This window comes from Apteryx rowi, unplaced genomic scaffold (assembly GCF_003343035.1).
Source record: "Apteryx rowi isolate R43461 unplaced genomic scaffold, aptRow1 scaffold_29, whole genome shotgun sequence".
In the NCBI taxonomy this organism is placed as follows: Eukaryota; Metazoa; Chordata; class Aves; order Apterygiformes; family Apterygidae; genus Apteryx; species Apteryx rowi.
The window spans coordinates 3,475,148-3,496,405 of NW_020449307.1; the positions used below are offsets into that span (position 1 = coordinate 3,475,148).

Genomic DNA, 21,258 nt, shown 5'->3' on the forward strand with positions numbered 1-21,258 from the left:
ACAGGGGCAATATATAGAAAGGGAAAACATAATTTAGAATAGGAACATTGCATTGTATCTTAGCAAAGCTCCTAAAAATGAAATCTGAAGAAAATGATGTATTTGATAAACTTTCAGAACTGAAATGCAAGTTTACACTTACTTCTGCAGACATTTGCTATGTATAGTTTTTGTCTGAGTGAACGAAGACTTGGTAGCTGTTCAAACCAATTTGTTGGAGAGCTCGGGGGCTTATTTTGCTGAGGCGTCACGTTATACAGCAATCAATGTAGGAATGCAAAGCCCTGCCTTAAGCCCCAACAATACTGTCAAGCTTTCCAGTTTTAACACCAAGGATATTTTCAGACCAGCAAAGGAGATCAAAATTTACAGCATAATCCTGACTCTCCTAAGATTAGACTCCTTCCCTAATAACAAGCAACCCTTTGCACTGATTTCCATATTCTTCCTCTCATCAACACAATCTGTGCAGTTATTATTTATACATATTACTACACTGCTTAGCCCTACTCCTAAGCCAGGACCTTATGTGCTATTCACGGAACATATCCAGAATAAGATTTTAAATTCCCTAAGCCAGGGATTGTTTGAATAAAGACAATAAATGGATACACAGATACAAAAGCAGGCCTTTTGCACACCTGCAAGCACACACACAACAATGAGACAAAACCAACCAGCACGATAAGCTGTGGTATCAGCATGGTAAGCTATGGTATCAGCATGTGAGCCACAGTGGAGAAGGGCTCATAGTCACCCAAGCAAAGGAGAGTTTGAAGGCCCGAGGTAAAAAGGGGCAACGGCTTAGTTTGAAGAGCTGTACCCAAGTGTGTATTTCTGAMCACATGTAAAAACTGAGGTGCTGTTCGAAAAGGGAATGAATAGTAGGGGAAGGGTCATAAGGATGGGTCAGTCAGAGGCAGAATTCAGCACTTTGACAGTGAYTGATAGATCATATATAACATAGGCAGACAATCTTTCAGCTCTTCCCCTCTGGACTGCTTCCCTAAGAAGAAGTAATTAAATTATTTTCTCATGCCTTCCTTTTAAGGCAGCAAGCAGCAACTGAAACCAAGAAGCAGCAACAGCAATTCAGAGTGCTCCTGGGGTATCAGAAGAGACACACAGGGAAGTTGTGCATGACGTCTCCTACCCCTCATCCCCAGACTGACACAAAATCTTATGTTTACAAATGGCAAGTGTAGCTCAAGGAGACCACTTTCAATGCACAGTCAAATACAAGTGTTCTTAACACAACTGCTCACAAGAGTCAGGGCTTGGGGTTATGAGGATCATGGGTTGCACGCCCATAAGCTAGACAATTCCAAGAATAATATTTGTACCTATTTCAAAACACTGGGTAGAAATCAGACAATTTTTAGTACAATGTGAGAGCAGCTTCTAGAAGTTTGTATGTCAAGGAATTATTATGCAGATCACATGACCGCTATTCAAAGAAAAACTGGCAGCATCTACTGTGTGAACCTAAGGTTTCTGAGGGGAGAAAGGAGTTTTCAAATTTATCAGAAGGAWCTGGACATACATTAATTTTCTTTGCCAACATTTATTGTTTCATTTTCCTTTAAGTAGGACTGGCAAGCTCTTTGACTAGTGGAATGACATAGTGATATGTTGCAAAAGGTTTAGTAAGGAGTTCTCTACAATATTTTCCAGTTGTGTCAGCACAATGCGTCTGCCTGTTCCAGCAAGATGTGTCTCTCTCCTCCAACACAATCCAGAACTTCCACAATCRGCTCCTCTGTGTCCCCCAAAACCATCGTCCTCTGGCTCGTAACTCCCCGCTTGCAAGGGTTCCTCTGTCACGGTGCTTCAAGGGCGCTGCTCTCCATAGCCCCCTTACCCTGCAGCTGCGAGAGAGGCTGTGGCAGACAAACCAGCCTCTGGCTGTCATTTGAGAAGGGAGCTCATACTATAGCAGTCCCTGTAGTGGTTGAAACAGCACCCAGGCACACCTATCGTTCATCCAGTTAAGGTGCAGTACATGCAGTTTACACCTTCAAAGGAGTAAAGAAGTTTCAGAACCTCAATTTTCTTTTGCTTATAAACCAATCACCATTTTGTTATATCTGGGGCAACATCATGAAGAGATTTGGATCCCATTTATCTGAAAATGAGATTTTACCTTTTTGTTCAGCTCTAAAATTAATTTTACCTTCTTTTTGTCAGTGCTTCTACTTAGAGCATAGTCATGCTCCCAACTTGCTATAGTTCCAATTAAATATTTTTCTTCTGGTATTTGCCAARTTAGAATCAGTATGATAAAATTCAGTGGTGTTCACAGAATCACAGAATAGTTGAGTTTGGAAAGGACTTCTGGCCTTCTTTGCYGCTCCAGGGCCTTCTCTGCAAAGCTGCTTTCCAGCTGGTCAGCCCCCAGGCTGTACTGGTGCACTGAATTATTCCTCCTCTGGTGCAGGACTCTGCACTTCCCTTTGCTGAACCTCATGAGGTTCTTCTTTGCCCRTTTCTCCAGCCTGCTGAGGCCCCTTTGAATGGCAGCACAACCATCTGGTGTATCAGCCACTCCTTCATGTTTGGTATCRTCTGCAAACTTGCTGAGGGTGCACTCTGTCTCAACTTCCAGGTCATTAACGAAGATGTTAATATTGGACTCAGTATCGACCTCTGGGGTACACCAGTAGTGACTGGTCTTCAGCTGAACTTTGGGCAGCTGATCACAACCCTCTGAGCCCAGCAGTTCAGCAAGGGTTCAGTCCACCTCATTGTCCACTTATCTAGTCCATATTCAATGATTTGTCAATAATAACGTTACAGATGACAGTGCCCAAAGCCCTACTAAAATCAAGATATACATCCCCCCTCATCCTATAAGCCAGTCATCTCATCGTAGAAGGCTATTAAGTTGATTAAGCACAATTTCCCCTTCATAAATCCCTGCAAACTACTCCCAATCACTTTCTTGTCCTTCATATGTTTCAAAATGGCTTTCAGGATTATTTGCTCCATGACCTTCCCAGTGATCAAGCTGAGGCTAGCCAGCCTGTAGTTCTCCTGATCCTTCACCTTGTCCTTCTTGAAGATAGGAATGTCATTTGCTTTCTTCCAGTCCTCTGGAACCTCCTGCAATCCCCAGGACCTTTCGAAGATAATCGAGAGTGGCCTCTCAGTGACACTGGCCAGCTCCCTCAGCACTCGTGGGTGCATCTTGTCAGGTCCCGTGGACTTGTATATTTCCAGTTTGTTTAAATGTTCCTTAACCTGATCCTCCTCCACCCACAATAAGTCTTCCTTGCTCCAGATTTCCCCTTGGTCTCAAGGGCTTAGGACTCCTGAAGGCAAGTCTTACCAGTAAAGACTGAGACAAAGAAGGCATTAARTACCTTGATTTTTTGTGTCCTTTGTCACCAGGTCCCCTGCCCCATTCAGCAACAGACCCACATTTTCCCTAGCCTTCTTTTGCTACTGACGTGTTTATAGAAGCCCTTCTTAGTTGCCCTTCACATCCCTCACCAGATTCAACTCAAATTGGCTTTGGCTTTGCTAATGATGCCTCTGCATGCTTGGACAGTGTCTTTATATTCCTACAATGGATCTTTCCCATGTGCAGTTATTAGAAGAGTTTAAACAAAATTGTATTAAAAAGCAAAGAACAGAACCAGTCATTTCTATTTATCATTCCATTTCTGTGGCCATCAGTTCTACTTACCTGATCTATAGCGCTCATCCCGTGACCCTGAGGACCTGCGACGGTGATATCGAGAGGAAGAGGACGGAGTAACAGGAGTTCGACGTTCTTGTGGTAATGCCTGGTCCACCCCTGCATTGATTAAAAAAAAAAAAAAGCTCATTCTGACCGGATTCCAGAAACTTCTCAGTGAGGAGGAGTTCAGCATACACTAGAAGTAGAAAGTGAATATTCAGTTGCTAAATCAAGTAATTTCAATTGATTAAACAGTGCTTCCCTCTGGTCAGCTCTACTGGTGTGGTTATATTTCTGCCTCTGCTTAAGACACCTTGTTTCCAGGATCATACACACCATAAGAAGAGCATACAACCTGCAATTTTGGTGTTTTTTTTCACACAGGTGACCTTTCAAGAAGTAGTAATCAGGAATTATTTTAATGTGCTAATAAATGGGACATTATTGCAGTGGATCTTCAAGCTTTCCTGGCAACTGATTACAAACAATTCCTAAGAAGACTTAGCTAGTTTGTTTTATATATGTGTCTATAAAACCTCATGTGGTTTGATGATACCAGTTGGTGAAAACACAATATTAAGCTATAGAAGGGGGAAGGGAACTCTGTAATATCTATAGGTATTTTCAGTTATCAAGGGCCAGAAAGTAAACAATAGCTGCACCATCAAAGTCTGAAAGAGTAATTTACTCCAGCAAAATAATGTAAATACCTCAGCTTTATAATATATACCTGCAGCATCTTAGTATGCCAGGCCTAGACCTCCAGTATTTAAGATTCAAACACCCTTTTTTTAACCTTGTATTCATCCCTTTTTCTTGCATGCTTTTTTTTAAGGTATTTTCTTGGAGGCAGCTTCAAAGACACTAGCAGCAGGACAGCAGCATTGTATATACACAGTTCTAGAAACCAGCATTACTTCCCAACTTCCAGAGAACAGTAAAGKGAAAAACTCATGCAGGAAAATTCAAATAGGCAATGGGAGAAGAAAGTAAACCTGAATCCATAATATTTAGTGGTAAAACACACTACCTTGTTCTTTTCCATAGAAGAACCTGGCTAAACAAGCCCAGCAAGTACTTCATTCAACTTAGGTCTAATACAGCACAGAGGCACATTCTTAGGGACAGAGTAACACAAGTTTCTAAATAAATTAAATTTATTATTTTCTATTATTTTCTACCTTTAAAAAATAATTACAAACTTTGTATAATTACAGGGACAGAAGTAAAACAGTCCTCTTGCACTTAGGATTGATGGTAGGAAAGTTTTAATGAAATTATTTAAATGATTAATAATTAATTAAATATTCAAATGACCAACAAATTGAAACTGGATTCAACAAAACAACGCCTGGAAATGTGTTCATTTTTTTCTATTTAAACACAATATAAAAAACCTTTCCATTACTATTTCCAAACTATTCAATGCCTTCTTATGGGGTCGGGATAACAGTTTACGTTGGGGAAAACAAGAATTTTTATGTAGAAAGTGGTACAACAAAAAATGCAGTGTTGACTTTCAATGAGTACTAGCTATATTTCAAAGGACTCCTTAAAAAATGATAATCATCTTTTTAAAAGTTGGCATTGTACGCTTATTACTTGCAGAAACAGAACTCAAAATACAGCGTCTCCCTCTTAAATCTCTGGAACATCAGAAATGTCACGTCTGCTTCGATTTTGTGGGGAAGTTGTTGGTTGGCTAGAAACATAAAAGACTACGAGTGAATCCTTAACTTTTCTTATACTCAGATTGTGATTATTAATTCATATTCTTAATTCAAATAAAATATCTTCATTTAACTGCTCTGTCTCCACACTACTATGAAATTTTACTTGCTCTCTAGCTTTTATACTCTTAGTCAGGCAAACTTATCATCTAAAGTATAAAGATAACCAAAAGAAATCTTTCCTCCTCCTTTGTATACTTAGTGTTTTTCTTTCCTTATTGGGTCACCCTGAGAACCAGCAATAAAAAGTCAAAAACAAAACTAATTTTGATAAAACTTTCAAAAGATTAAACCCCTGTTTCAGTCTGTAYGAGATTCTAACCTCCACTATCCATCCCTCAGTCACTGGCTGTTTTGTCAGTACTGTACACAGTAATCAAATACCTTCTGGAAATTACATACATTTTTTAAAAAACCTAAAAACCAAACATAAAAAAATGCACCCACAAATTGTTCCTGTGTCACAGCGTTTTTGTGCAGAAAGCAGTGCCACAACAAATTACTTGGGCAGGGGGATGGCATGTGAAGAAGGACAAGCCAAAATAAGTCAGGTGTTGCTACCGAAGTGCAACAACCTGGTTATAAAGAAAAAAAGGGATTAAATGGATCTTTCCAACACCAAAACCACATGCAATAGGTTTGATGAACACTGAGGGGGAATTAAATTCCATTCGAGAAAACCATCAGTTACAAGTAAAGATCCGCTATAGGAGGAAAACCTTTTGGGTAGAGCTGAAAGGCAGGGCACAAAATTCGTGCCAGCCCGCTGCTTCCTCCCGCTGGACCTCTGGCTCTGAGCTGCCTCAGCAGTCCCTCAGCTCCCTCAGCAGCACGCGGTGGCTGAAGCCCTCTTCCAGGGCCCCGCTCGGCCAGGGCCCGGCAGGCAGCCCGGAGGCCGGCCCTGCTGCTGCAGGCCATGGCACGAAGTGCAGATGGCCAGGCGATACCACAGTCACCACCACTTTGTACAACTGTGGAAAAAAAACCTTTGTAAAATGGCTCTTCCCTCCTCCAGTCCATTACAGCAATTTTAGTGCTACTTGCTCTCACTACAGATACAGCAATTTCTCACCTAATCTTAAAAATCAGTCACTTTAACTAATGTTTCTCCCTCCTACGTTGTATATGATTTTGGTTAAAATAAGTTTCTTCTGATATGAATCAGTGATAAGCAGTTTCTTTAGTAAAGGGAGAGCCCTAACATCCTACRCTACATTTAAGGCCATGGCAAAGTAAATGAGAGAATCAAATTATCTCTTCTTTTATGAGATCGGGAGATCAGTTGATGGGTTTGCTTCCCATTTTCCCATAAACGTGGTAACAGTAAGTAACTCCCCACCCAAACACGGAGCAGGACATGTGAACGTGGCTCTCTGACAGCACCAATCTACATAATGAAGTTACGCAGCTGTATAATACAGGGTAGAAACTCTACACCAACTGTCTGTGCAGACCCTCTCGCAGTACCAAGATCCTTCACGTGAGAAAACACACAGCGTATGCTCACTTTGGAGATGCAGTAAGGACCTCACGATGGTTCCTGCTGAAAAGGGCTGGAGTATGAAGCAGCCTGCACAGCCTGGACTCGCCTGGGCTTCCCATGTACTGGCTCCCTCATGCAGCCAAGCTGAGGGTACACAACGCTCAGACCCTGCGCACCGACCCTGCTGAGCCGGGGTGGGAGTGAAAGCCATACAGAATAACGAATGCCATGAAACCAGTGAAGTGCTGCAATAAACAGCCAAGTGGTGTTAACAGCAGAATTGCTCACCTCCATGAAGGCTCCAGCAACAGTGCGGTAACAAGCAGCTTTTTTGCACTTGCACTTCTGAACATAACTAAACCCCAAAATTTCATAGCTTTCACAGCCAACACACCGGGTCCATGATTAAGTGCTAATGCTTGTTCAAGTGCAGCTTCACTGAAATGTATTTGTGAAACAGTGGAAGTGGTACTGTAATAGGCTTAAAGAATTCATACCTCGATCAATTCCTAAATTTAGAGAGGCAGTAGAGCAATAAACAGCTTTCATAAAACTGTCACTGTCACTCCAGGCCCTGTAGAGGGGCACAATCACAGTCACTCTCAAACTAGCATCATTCTTAATAATGCAACAGTTCTCCCCTGTCTTCCATCTAAAGCAAGAGTTTAAAAGCACCAATGACTTGTTACCAGTCATGAAGAATTTTAGCAAAATATATATTAGAAGCATGTACCTGGAACACAGATAACTGATATAAAAGGATGAGAAATCAGTGCATTATGCTCATCACATTACAAATAAGATGCAGCAGATGCACCAGAGCAAACAGCCATGCTCTTAACAGAAATACCAGTTCCTTTATCTAATGCGGCTAATGTGGGATTCAGCTTGCAGATTAAGACACCTATATTTAGGTGTTTACAAGAAGGTGTTAAGTTAAGCTCCCATTATGAACAATGGAAACCTAGGCCAGGATTCAGTAGTCTAAACAGAGGAGCCCAATGTCCTTTTAGCTGTTGTGGAGTATGATACCTGGCTTGACCACATAGGCATGCCTCCCCTTTAAGTCCTGTTTTATATGTGCCAGCTGCGTGCAGATGTCTCTAATGCCTTAGGAAATGTTGAAGAGTACTAGATTCCTATGTTCAGGCAACTAAGTGAGCCCAGTGAAGCCTGGAAAGCTATGCAGGTGGCCAGTGGAGGTGTCTACTTTGGAATAAGCTGAAAAGCCCTCTAGGTTTCATCAGCTGAATTAACTGTATCTCTTCAGATGGGATTGGGAGTTTAAATACCAGGTTCACAGGTAGACAGCTTAATACAGACATATCAATAGAGAAATCCTAATCTGCAAGCTGGATTATATCTTTACTGTATCTATCTACAAATTGAAGAACCACAGGAAAGCTATTTAAGCACCTAGCAGGTTGGCTAGTTTCATTTTAGTGCATGGAAGACACAAAACTGTCAGCTGGAAGCAGGCTTCACCTCTTTCCTTCATTTTTCCCCTTCACCTCTTTGTTCCTCCCTTCCAGTCTTTACTGCTTCTTTCTGTAGTTAAATTGCAGTGCTAAGTGCAGATAATGCGGCAAGAGCTGCATTGCCCTCTCCAACAGAGGACAATTGTTTCCTTAATGACAGCTGACAAGCTGCTTTGATGTATCTATTATTCCTATGACAGTGTCAAAATTTTGAATCTAAAAATGTTTAAAAGCTGAAATGTCTAATCGACAAGAAATAGAAGGCATTCTCAGACAGGGGCTATATTTATTATTCTAAAACTAACCTACAGTGTAAGACCCCAGGGGATACAGCTATAGGACAAACCCAGCAACTCTGGGGGCTAGGGGCAGGACAGGCAAGTAGTGTCTGCAGCGCAGTTTAAAAAACAGTATTTACATTCAGTTCGAATTATTTCCTGAGCTTCTACACAATGACTGCCGGTTCTGTTTTAAAAGCAAACCTGAGTGATGAACGCAGTTGCAAACAGGTTACATGTCACACCATCCCAGTGGTACTTACTACATTGTATGGCATTTCACTCTTCCCCTCAGCTGTACATCCAAGTAAGAAATCAACTGGATCAGCCAAAGCCAAAGGAGATTTAGCYGGGAAAGTCAAGCCGCTGTTTGCTAGGTAAATATGGAGGAGATGGAATTGCTGACTAGATATGTTTAATTAACAATCCTGCCTTCTTTCACAGGCGAGCTTTCACGCTTACTCCTTTCTGTACTTGGTTCTGATTTCAAACAATGCGCTTGCCTACTCCAAATTTATCTTCTTCTGTCCAAATTAAAATCTTGACCTTGCCTTCCAGCACTGCCTTGCAAACGTTAAGCCTTCAGTTCAAGCTTAGTATCGTTAATATGGGACTCTTTTCTCCTTCCCATTTCATCAGTCGTGGTGGACATCACACCACTGCTGCAATTCATGTGCCACCTTGGATTTAATTTTCTCCAGGCTGGCCTGCAGCTTCCTGTAAGATTTGAAGATTCTTATAGGAAAGCATGTAGAAAAACACTCTCTCTCCATCTAGCTAACATATTCACCAATGTGCTGGTCAACTCAGACTGCAAGTAGTGCAACATCCTTCTTTTAGCTCTCAACAGTTGTCAAATTTGCCTCAGACCCATCCATTCAGTGTGGTGAATTATAGTCGTTTCTCACTTTGAGAGTGTCGCCCAGCTCTTCACACACCTCCGCTGGCTCCTTCTCCTCTGTTACATCAGGCATGAACTTTTTTAAGGCCATTTCAAAGCCCTCAGTACTATATTTCCTTTCTACCCATCACTGCTCACCTCTGACTGATCCATCTTCCCTCACCTGTTTGTCAGATTTTTAGACAAACACCTTCATATTTGCTCCTATTCGCTTATGTTTCAGCGGTGCTCTCCATGAACAGCAACAGATATTTCACCAAAGTTCTCCTTCAAATTCCTTTAAAAAGCCTCTTGACTCTGTATGTACCAAAAGAATCCCCCCCAAACAAACACCATGCTGAGTGCTGAAACCACTGCCCACATTACTAACTGGTGCACTGATTGATTTCATTATATTCTCATTTTTTTTCTTCCACATAATTTTGTCTCATGATTATGGTGTGAAGTATTTGAGGGAAAATACCTTTTGCTCTGAGTTTGAATAAGGTTTGCTGTTATGAGGTCTTACTGCAGGACGGGAAACAGAGGTGACATCAAAAAATGAAGAATGCTTAAAATAATAAATGGGCTCTCAGTCAGCACGGCAAAAGCAAAGCAGGTGCCCAGCTGTTTCAGTGATGGCTCCAAGGGATCATTCTCAGGTGCTTTCAGAACTTCCATTTTTAATCAGATGCCTCTGTAAGGCATCCAACCAATTCAAACGAAAAACACTTTTTAAAAACAAGACTTACTAAACACTTATCTGTGTGCCAGTTTCTCATCTGTAAAAACCCACCATGATGTTTTCAAAAACACATCCATGAGTTGTGCAATGCATATGCCTTTCAGTGAGATCCATATTCTTAACTTATATGTATGCTTTGAAATACCCTGTCATGGTTATCCCTTGCTAAGACCTTTGAGAATTAGGCAGGCAGATGTTTTAGGAGTACTAGTTATTAATAGAGTGAATTATGTGAGTTTTATTTCARTTCCAGAATCAAGCTTTGTTTAAACATTTCCTTGCATTCTTTGCAATCCAAATAATGTTGTATTAGTTTGTGGAAGAGAAAATGAAATTATAAGTGACAAGTTTATTTTTCCAGCCCAAAGGGCTAGTAGCAGTAAGATTCAAAAGCAAATGTATGCACACATACTCAYAGATAAATGTGCCAGTGTATGCACACTTTTATAGATATATACAAATATATATGTTTTATGTTAATAATAGAGGATACAGAAATTGGTTCCTGTAATTCTAGAGCAAATTACTTCTTCATAAGGTAAGGGGATCTTCTGTGGCAATCTATTATCTTCTCTGCTCTACATAGCTCAAAATTTCCTCCCTTCCCTAGTGCTGTTGCGGCTTGAGCCATGGGAGATGCAGCCTTCTGTCTTGAGGCCTGTGAAAGGAGCAGCAGGTGCCTTTTAAACACTACATCTCACAGGTTTATTAGCCATAATAAATAAAGCACTGGTGACTGGTCTACATGGTTACTCTACAAATAGAGCTACACTGGTGGTACCAGTGATGGGAAATTACAGAAAATAATCTAGTGTAGACACAGCACTTGATTAAGAGAGAATGAAACACCCATGTCTAAACTGTTAGAAGCAAAGCTTAATTGATAACAACATTGTCTCTCTGTTCTGTGAATGAATAATCAAATTTCCTGGCAAAACGCTGGAAGCAAATTGGGCAAAAACGCAGCTTATGAGGGATACAGGTAATTTAGTTATTTTTCTTCCAGGGAGGGTTCCTCTTAATAGCACGCATCCAGCTGTTCACGTTATCTTACCCAGAACTGACTGATTGATCTAATCAAGATAATCTTCAGAAAATTATTCTGAAATAAATGCCGGTTTAAGTGGTTATAACTATTGGCTGTCAGGACCCCTCCTCTACAGAGGCAGTAAGAGAAAGGTCACAGTACAAGACAGACTGGGATGCATATGCAGACATAAAGGTCCAGATTATACTATTATTTTTAGATGTCTGACATCTGAACTTGTTAAGAAAGGAAAAATTACTTTGTGCACGGAACATCTCCACCTACAAACTGACATCCTGGTGAAAGCGTGTTGAGGAAACAAAGCTGTWATTCTGTCTCCCTAAGTTAAAGCAGGTGGGAATTTAATGGAAAAGACAAAGGGGGCTCCCCTATCCCTTCTCCCATTAACACTGCCAAATGCAGCATATCTGTTCCCGATTTCTGGATGTTGGGCAGCCTGGCTGGAAGATTACAAATGTCCATTGTGTCTGTGCCATCTGCGCAGCATCTGGACGTGTCAGCCCTAGTGTGCAGGCATTGCAGAGTCAACTTGCAGATGTGCAGTGGATCCAGCAAGTCCCCCATGTGTCAGATTCATACACATTTGCTGCATAGCATATGTGACAATATGGCTCTCTCTGGGATTTTCCTGTCAAAAATAGCGAGCCTAAGAGTGAACTCCCACAGCACATGAAAGAGCATCAGCCACATGGCTGCACAGTTCCCCTTTTTGCATTAGGGTTATATCCATTCAAGAAAAGTAACAGCTACCCTTTTTCTAAAATGATAGCATCCCAAGAAACTCAACAAAGACCTCTGGAATATATCAATGTATGTATGTGTTTATACATATGCATATACTCAATCCTTCCACCACCTACATTTAGCACTTAAATGGTTTTATATCATTAATTCTGCTAGTCCTGAAATTGCCATTTAAATTTAATCATTCTTATTTTACAAAAAAATATAACTGGGGCAGAAAAAGTTATTCACATCAGACAGAGGGAACCTTAGAGCAGCCCCACATTAAGAAGAGAATGACAAACAACATAGAATCTGATATGGATTCTCCCTACATTTAATACCAAATCTGTTTGAAAATGAGATGGGATGGGTGTGTCGAGGAGGATCACATTTTTACAGGTATATCTTGTACTGACAGAACTGCAAATCTTATCTTCCATCTAGCCATCTCTTACACCGTGTCTGGACTGCCTGGTGGCAGGGTACACAAGCACACAGGGAAGGGGGTGACATCCTCTGTGCACCCACACGGCTGGCAAAAGAAAACCTGTTGTCTAGGGGGCCTATAAATCCTTGCTACAAACCCAGGGAGTAGGAACAGGCTATCTGCCTGCCATCAGCCACAGGACACCCCCAGAGGCAGCACAGATACCTACTGAAGGGCTCAGCTGCATAGACATGGCTAGGTTCATGCCCACTTGTCCACATCGCAGACAAGTATCACTGCAGAAAGTCCTTCCACCAGTCTGCTCCTACTAGCCTAACACCCATTCCTAAAAGTGGCTCTTCCAAATGGTTTGGACAAGAGCTGAGTTCAGGCAGAGATCTCTACTTGAAATAGTGCAGAAGTAGGGGTGCTTAGATTTTTACAGCTTCCGCATGATTCTGGTGGACTCAATGCCGAGACCTGCCCAGGGCTCTGTAAGAAGTCAGTGCCAAAAAGGGAGCTAGAAACACATGCCTTCCTGTGTCTTGCCAGCTTATTTTATTGTGTGAAACCGTAGTATTGATGCAATGGAAGCTAGAGACACGTTAACATGTTCACATCTTATACTAAGAAGGATTATTCCTCCTTCCCTTCCATCACTTCACTCTTAGGCAAACAGAGGTTGATAATGGCCTTCTAGATGTTGTCCTTCGGTTCTCCTACATTTTCACTGGCAGTTCCTAGACTATTTCATTGATGTAGGCATCTACTAGAGGCTTTCAGATGAGGCACAGTTACAGACAGATAAGGACTGGAAAAGATACATTCATTGTGCTCACCAAAACGAAAATAAAAGAGTGGCCGGTTTCCTGCTGTGCTGGCTGCTCGCTCTCTAGCGGCCGCTTCCCGGATGTCACAGACACCAATGTTGGCAGTGCGGAGCATTCTTCTTGCAGCTCCTTCACTGTGTTGCAGTCTACACCGTACCGCGGCAGCTCCATTCGCTGCTGTAACAAGTTGAAAAAAACTAATTAATTCACGTTTAGTTTTTTTACATTTGTTACAGCAACGAATGGAGCGGCTGCCCCCATGCAGTACAGCACACACGCACACGCACGCACAGACACTACAGGACACTCACGGAGCCAATGAGGGCCGACGGTCCACTCTGCCAACACTGGCGTTAGTAATGTTAGCAAAGGTGCAGTGAGAGGACTGGATGTGGGAACAGTGGGGAACTGCCCTGGGATTTACTTTCAGTTTGGTGAACGCAGCTACAGAGTGCAAATCCAGCCCAATGCCTTCAACCCCAGCAAAGGAGCCATGTCTGTTTCCATACCATTTTAAAAGTATTTCTAAAACATTGCTTCCCTTTTAATAGCAAGATCTAATACCAAAGCTTACAAATTCTTGCAGTTCCCCATCAAAACAGATTACAACAAACAAATGAATGACTAATTTGGTAATTTTGCAATTGTTCAGAGATATTAACAGAGGCTTACAAAAGGCAGCATCTGTTTTGTTATCCTACTTCCTCTTGGTAAGGACTCATCTCCCCCTTCCTAGTGAGCAGGGACCTCAAGCCATTCAGGTGAGTAAAGACTTAGAAGCAGAATATCAAAATGCAGTGTTTTAAATTTTGTCCAAAAGGTAACAGAACAAAACAAACAAAAACTACAAAGACAGCAAAGACCCAAGCACAAATAATACCAGTTTCTGGTGGAAAATACTTTAATACAATGGAAGTAATGTCTTCCACTATAATCAAATAATTCATTTAGCCATCAGCTAAAGGATCAAGACTGATGTATGTATAAGAGAACAGCAGACAATACGTCACTATTCTTTCCCTCTCCTTTCTATCAAAATCTTCCTTCACTCATCCATGTCTCACATCCTCAGTGCAGGATTTTATGGGAACTGGTGGAGCAAAAAACATCCACTGAATTTCTTCCTGACTTTGAACAGCACTAAATTAGCTACTTCCTCAGTCACAACCTCTTCAAATTATTGAATGGACCCCCCTATAGACTTACAGAGACCATAGACTGACTTACAGAGACCTCTCTGCTCCTCCTTACACTGGAAAACTTCAATATCACAACAGAGACTTTGAAGGATAAACCTCAGCGGGTTCTCTGCCTTCCCTGTTTTATCTTTATATGCATGATAAATCCCCTGCAGCTTCAGCCAACAACACAGTTTGACCAGAAGACTACGAGCTCTCTGCAGAAAGAGCCATGTTTTCTTGTGTGAAGAAAAAAAGATACAACTAACTGTAAATGAAGTACTGCTATCAATCACACCGCTGCGCTGAGGATTACTGTGAGGTAGCAGTCTCTCTGTAACTCAGTAAACCGAGGGAAGTCTCATGAGAACATCCTGTGAAGACTACTGCTGTACGAGCTCTGATAGCCTAGCCAGAATGAAGAATACCGAGACATTTAATAATTGCACCTGGGGGATTATAGTTCTGTTGACTGGGTTTGCTTCATTTCCTAATGGCTCCCAGCGGTTAGGAAGTGTCACTGTTGCCCTCAAATCAGGCTATGTCACTTCAGAAAAATGAGGTGTCCATAACGCTGATCCTTTTTGTGGAGCTCTCAGCAGTGGAGCAGACCAAGGGAAATCCAAAGCCCCCAAAATAACATTCTGCTATGGAGCTAGCTAGTGTACTGCTACACAGGAGCAGTTTAAACAGAAAACCGTCAGCTGCACCATAAAGGCAGAATTTTGTAAAAGAAAAAGGGAACTATGCTCCCAGGCCTGCAATAAAAACAGGCCTCAGGGGACAGCCAAGCCCGGGTGGAGCCCCAGCAAGAGCTTGGGAAGCACACACAAAACGGAGGCCTCCAGAGATACGCACAACTGCGCATTCAGCCTCAGGATTTGGAGTCTCTTCAGAGCTCTTTTCTTGTCTCTGATATCTACCTCTCATAAATATATATATATGAAATAATTTCAATAAAGCATTAAATTATTTGATATTAAATTTAGCCTGAAGATTTTTGTACATCTTTGGGCAAGTGAAGCAGCACCTGCGTCCCATCCCTAAACACAGAGACCCGCCCTCTCTAAAGGATCAGTGCTTCACTTATTAGGGGCATATAACAAGCTGAACTCTGGGGATGYTGCTGTTCTCTCTAGCGTCTAGTCTTCAAAAGGGAGATTTGCGCAGGAAACCTGAAATGGAGGAAGGCACAAAGCCTATCAGGTTCTCTTCCACTCTCGTGTACATCTCTCTTTAGAAAGCTGTACTTGGCTTAGGTCTTAATGAGTTACAACATTATGTTTTCCTCTCTATTTCTGCATTACTTACAATAAACAAAGGCTCTCTGAGGAGCCCAGGCTGATTTTATTTCTGAGACATGACTGGCAAACCCACAGCAACATATGTAAAAAATGTACACACACATCAAAGCGGACATATATATATATAAATATACATAAAATGGATGGAATAAGCTTTTTCTGCATAGCAATAGCTTTGTTACTGCCACATATATTTCTTCAGAGATGCAGATTTTTACTGTGGCAACTATCAGTATGCTTGACATCTTCATATACTGCAAGCACAGATACACGTACCAGGAGGTTGTGGCAGGTAGGCCCCAATTAATTTTGATCTCTTCTTTTCATATCCCTTCTGTGTGATGTCACCTGCCAAGAAAAGAAAAGGAAAATCAATAAGATGTGAATAAAGACAGTCTAGCTGCTTAATGGCAGCACCATCAGCTTAGCCACCACTGCACTGTTTGTCTGTCTTAACAATTATAATGAACAAATGAAAGCACAGTATGATCATTCCACCCAGAAAAAACCCTCATTTACGCTAGAACCAGTCTGACAAGTAAATACCCAGCCTTGATTTATTCCAGCACTGGAGTCCAGCAGCACAGAGTTTTAAAACCATTTTGATATGCTGTCACACAAGCTTTCACAAGCTACAATGACCTTCATTAGGTTAATAAACAATGGATTATATAGAATGCGTGGGCTTGTGGTGGCTGGCAAAACACATTACTGATTAGCATTTTCTGTCATTAATGGGATTTTTCTAATCAAGCATGTAAGGCACAGAAGAGCTGAAACTGCTGCTATATCATTTCTGTAATATAAATGCTTTAGATGAATTTCTAAGCAGTACTGAGGGAAAGGAAAAAAAACAAATCAAAGCAAATCCACCACAGCTCCACTTGAAACTACTGTCATAAAGACTCTTTGACTTTCCAAAAAAATCTCTTAAAAATTTTGGAGACAAATTTTTGAATTTCTTAAATTCAATTAATATGACCCTTCACTATGTTTGTAATTTCCTCAGATAACTATTTTTTAATATAAGCATTAAAAAAATATTTTCTGAAAAGGTTTTCTAAAAGAAAGTGATAATTGGATATGTAGGACAAAATAAGCATTTTCAGTCTTACCAGAGTTAGAGAGAGGCCTGACCATTGAAGTTTGGATGCAGACCTGGCTCTGGAGCCCTTGATCTCTAGTTAGTGGTTAAAATACTCATTCAAATACAATTCAAATATTCAAATTTTTTCCAAATGTGTGTGCATGTGTACACACCTATATGTATGAATTAAATCCAATGCAAGCTATGCCAGATACCAAAAAAAATGAGAAACACCCTATTGCCTGCCCCTTCAGTAATCAGCCTTGCTCTTGCGAGACTCATCATACAGKTAAAGAGGCTGCAGCACTGGCCTTGTAGGGTCACAAGAGGTTGACTGCCTATGAGGGGAGAAAGCACAAAAATAAGTAGAGCTTTGGCGGTAACGTGCAGGTCTGTGCGGCAGGGCAGGTTTCCTCATGTTTTCCAGTCCAATGTTCCACCTTGACGTAAAGAGACCATTTGCTAAGAGGACTGCACACATTTAAAACCCAGCCACTCCGGTAAATGGATGCTAAATTAGCACCACATGTATAGAGAGAGCTGTCTGGGGGTTGGTCTGAAATCCATAACTACATCAAAACCCCTTCAAATGGTAACGGTTGCTTTTCGATGAAGGATACTTTCTTGGGGACAGTTCCAACAAGCAATAGGGAGGCAAAACTCTCCAAGCCTTTCTGCCCATGTCCTGAGCCAACCTCCTGCCCCCGACTAAAAAATATCACTTAAAATAACACCTATGCTCTTTGCCGCCATATCTCAAACTGCTTTACAAAGGAAGCCAGCTAAAATATCTGTGCTTTTAAACGAGGAGAGTGAGAGAGAAGCACTTCAAATGATAACTGTCCCATATTTACTCAAAGAAGAAGTGGCAGACTTGGCAGGAGGACCTAAGTTTTTAAAGTTCAAACCCACTGACTCTGGAAGCACATTTCTTCCCTTTATGAATACTGCTGGCATATGTTCAAACTAGGGAAAAACAGCTCCCTCTCCATTGTAATCATCAGCTTCTCACAAATCAAAGACAGTAACTATAGATATTACTTCATGAAAAGATTTTAATGTAAAATGTGTTTATTTCTGAAAATTATAAAATGATATTCTGAGACAATTCACTATGAAAATATTTCAACTTCCAGGCGCTAACAACCAAATCATTTAAAACCATCGCTAATCTCTCAAAAATCACATGCACCATTGCCCCGGCAACCAAATCTAAAAAACATGTGGAAGCAAAATATAAAATCACTAAACTATTCATTGCAGGGTCAGTACTGCAATTCTGAGGTGGAAAGAAGTCAACTGCATCATATAGTCTGCAGACATACACAGAAGCACTTTATTTATCAGGATTAAACTTCATATTGTTTCAGGTAGACTGACTTCAGAATATAAACAGTAACTGGTTAACCATTAAAATATTATAATATATATGTAAAACTACTGCATTTCCAAGCTGTTGAGAATTCCTAGTGTAAGCTCCTGCTATATACTAAATGCAACTCACCAAAAGTTAACTGAGCTGAAACTGTGCTCGTGTCATAAATTATTACTCACCCAGTTTTCTAAACACAKTATTAAGACCTTTAGTCTACATCCTATGTTCCTTTGCAAACGTATGTGATAATTTTAAAATAAAACATCCCGGTTAGATAGGTTCATGTAGGTCCTGTTCTTCCATGGTATCATACTTGGCTTGGTTCTTTGAGAACATTGACTGGATTACACGGACTCTACTTCCTTGCCTTGAGAATACGAGGTTTATACTATCTTTCCCTTTTTAATTAGCCCTTTTTCTCTTAAAAAGCCAGTGGCCCCTCAGGACTCTGCTGCATGCATGCCAAGCCCACCTCCAAGGAGACAAGGGAAAGGATTGCATCCTCCATGTCTGCTTGTTGCTCTGATAAGCAGGCACTATACGGATTTTCTTTATTTACTACATGCAACCCTTCAGAGCCCCTGCAGACTTGGGCCTTCTCACCGCACCAGCACCCTCTACCCTCCTTCTCGCAATGCCATTGCCTGCATTTTCCCAGCATGTCCTGGTCATGGAGCAGGACGGGCAGGGGACAGGGCTGGGAGCAGGTGGCAGGAGCAAGGCCAGGCCATGGATGGAGCAGTGGCAAAACGACTCCAGCTTTCAGGACACTCAGGAGCAGAAGCAGCATGTGGCTGCAGGGAGCTTTGGGGCTGAGTCTGCCAGGGACAAGCCGCCAGCAGGTAACGGTGGCTAGCTGCAAGGTGGCACCTTGGATTAGCAGCTCCCAAGCACAAGCCCAGGAAGAGGCTGCTGGGGCAGGTGGCACCCGCACGGCTCTGGCACCCTGCAACTCCATCCCCATCTGGAGCTGTGATTTGTGCTCCTACGGCAGCAGCTTTCCGAGTTGCAGATGTAACGCTGTCCTACCCTGGCACTCACAGATAACACATACTCGGTAACTATATTTAGTAAAGCTCTGTTGCACTGCAAGTTCATTCGACTGTGCTCACCGCAACTGTTACTGTCTGCATTACACCCTCTGCTTTCTCTGCAAATTTGCAATGGTATTTTCTTCTTCCTTCATCAGCGTTACATTTCTGGCGCATTACAGAGATCCCTGGGAAAAGCAGGGGGCGGCGAGCCAAGGCACTGCAAGGACAGTACACAAACTCACCCCGGGCAAGGCAGCGACTTTGGGAATAGAGAGCTATTTTGGATACTCCACGTTGTAAATGGCATTTCGAGGAGTTAGAATAAATGCAAGTAGATGCTGAAGTCRTTCCCATTCTCCTACCCCCTTTCCTGGCCTCTCAGCAAGTCAGCCACACCGTGGAATCACATCTCAAAAAATAAAAGGCACATTGTGGCTAATCAGGAAAAAAGGACTTTTTAGCATTTTGCTGTTTTTTTTTTTAATTAAGCATGAAACACTTCCACATGGGAAACCTGTACAGATTACCACCCTTCTTTAAAGCATTTAAACTCTAAATGCTGTAGCCCTGACAGTGGTTAGAAACATTGGTGCCATAGACAAATAGGCTCCTAGGCTGCTTTTATGAAAGTGGACTGCTTAAGGTAAGGTAGATATATCTGTACAGTTTCCTCTTCAGCTGAAATATTTATTGGCTGATTTATTATCACTAGCAGAACACAAACACGTGGTAACAGTCTTGATGGATTGTTACCATGATGCATGAACTACCTTTATTCACACAAAAGATAATGGTATTATACAGAAAAACAAGATGAACTTCACCAACTCTTCTTTTTGCTATGTAAAGATTCAAACAAAATCTCCTATCTGCTCATATTATTACGTGCTGAAGCTGAAAGAAGCAAACATTTACACATTAGTTTATCACTGATAAAAGTTCATGCTTATTATAATATATCTGATATTTGCAGTGTCCCATAACTTCACGCTAATGTTACCTCTGCTGAATGGACCAACCTATCCCTCCCCCATCACTCGTATGCGCTCACACAAAGAAAGACCAACATTTTCTAAGTTGGAAACCTAGAATGCAGACCTGCAAGCCTGTAGGTTGGCATGGAGACAGGGGACTTCTGGAGGTGCTCAGGGCCACCGTTTCAGTTGACCTAAATGAGGTTTGTCAGGAATTCTCTGTCCRACACCAAAATACAGATCACAGGACAAACGTGGGGCCCTTACACTTTGAACAATTTGTCTCTGCTTTCAAGTTTTTGAAGTCAGACGATAACCTTTCACTGCCACCATCAAAAGCAGACCCCAGCTCAAAGCGTGATTGAGAATATCCTACTGTAACATGCAAATACCATATGCATGTGTTTCAGTGGGCTCATTAAAGTGCAATACTGTATAAATCTAAGTAGACTTTCAACAGTTGTGCTTTAGTTTTCTGTTTTAATGTTCTCTCTTCACTCAAAACGAAGCCAATTAATAGCAAGAATAGCAAAGGAAGTGTTACTAGCACAGGGACAGTTTTATATAAAAAAAATTATGTTTCTAAGAATTCAAAAAACATCAAATATTTTACAAAAACAAAGAAAAAAACCCAAACTCCAGGCAGAATTTCTGGGTGAAGATGCCAGTACTTATTACGGTTCTCAGTCTTTTTGGACACAGCACAGGTGAAAAGCAAATGATAAAAACAGGAACTACAATCACCTTGTTTAGCATGGTGAAAACTCAATTTAATATTCACTGATCTCAAAGCCTGACAGATGCTGCTGTTTTTCACTACACAGGCATGTTTTGAAATGAAATTTCAGAGACTTTTGAATCGGTTTAAGGTTCTTATGAAAAATCTGCCGCAGGAAACAATGCAATCAATAACTCCTCTCAAGTGCGCGAGGACTAAACCAGAGCTTGCCGGTGAGCGCCTTTCCCTTCTCCGCGATTTTCTGCCCTCTGAAGATTCAA

The 21,258-nt window shown here is 41.4% G+C and overlaps 1 protein-coding gene across 1 annotated transcript in view; it reads right to left on the reverse strand.

The window, feature by feature from the left end:
* Positions 1–21,258, reverse strand: part of DIP2C (disco interacting protein 2 homolog C) — a 328,359-nt gene that overhangs the window by 132,084 nt on the left and 175,017 nt on the right. The window contains exons 2-4 of the mRNA XM_026069254.1: positions 16,066–16,137; positions 13,317–13,484; positions 3,689–3,799 (exon numbers count right to left, since the gene is read on the reverse strand). Of these exons, the coding sequence (XP_025925039.1) occupies positions 3,689–3,799; positions 13,317–13,484; positions 16,066–16,137 (351 nt within the window). The remainder of the gene's footprint in view (positions 1–3,688; positions 3,800–13,316; positions 13,485–16,065; positions 16,138–21,258) is intronic.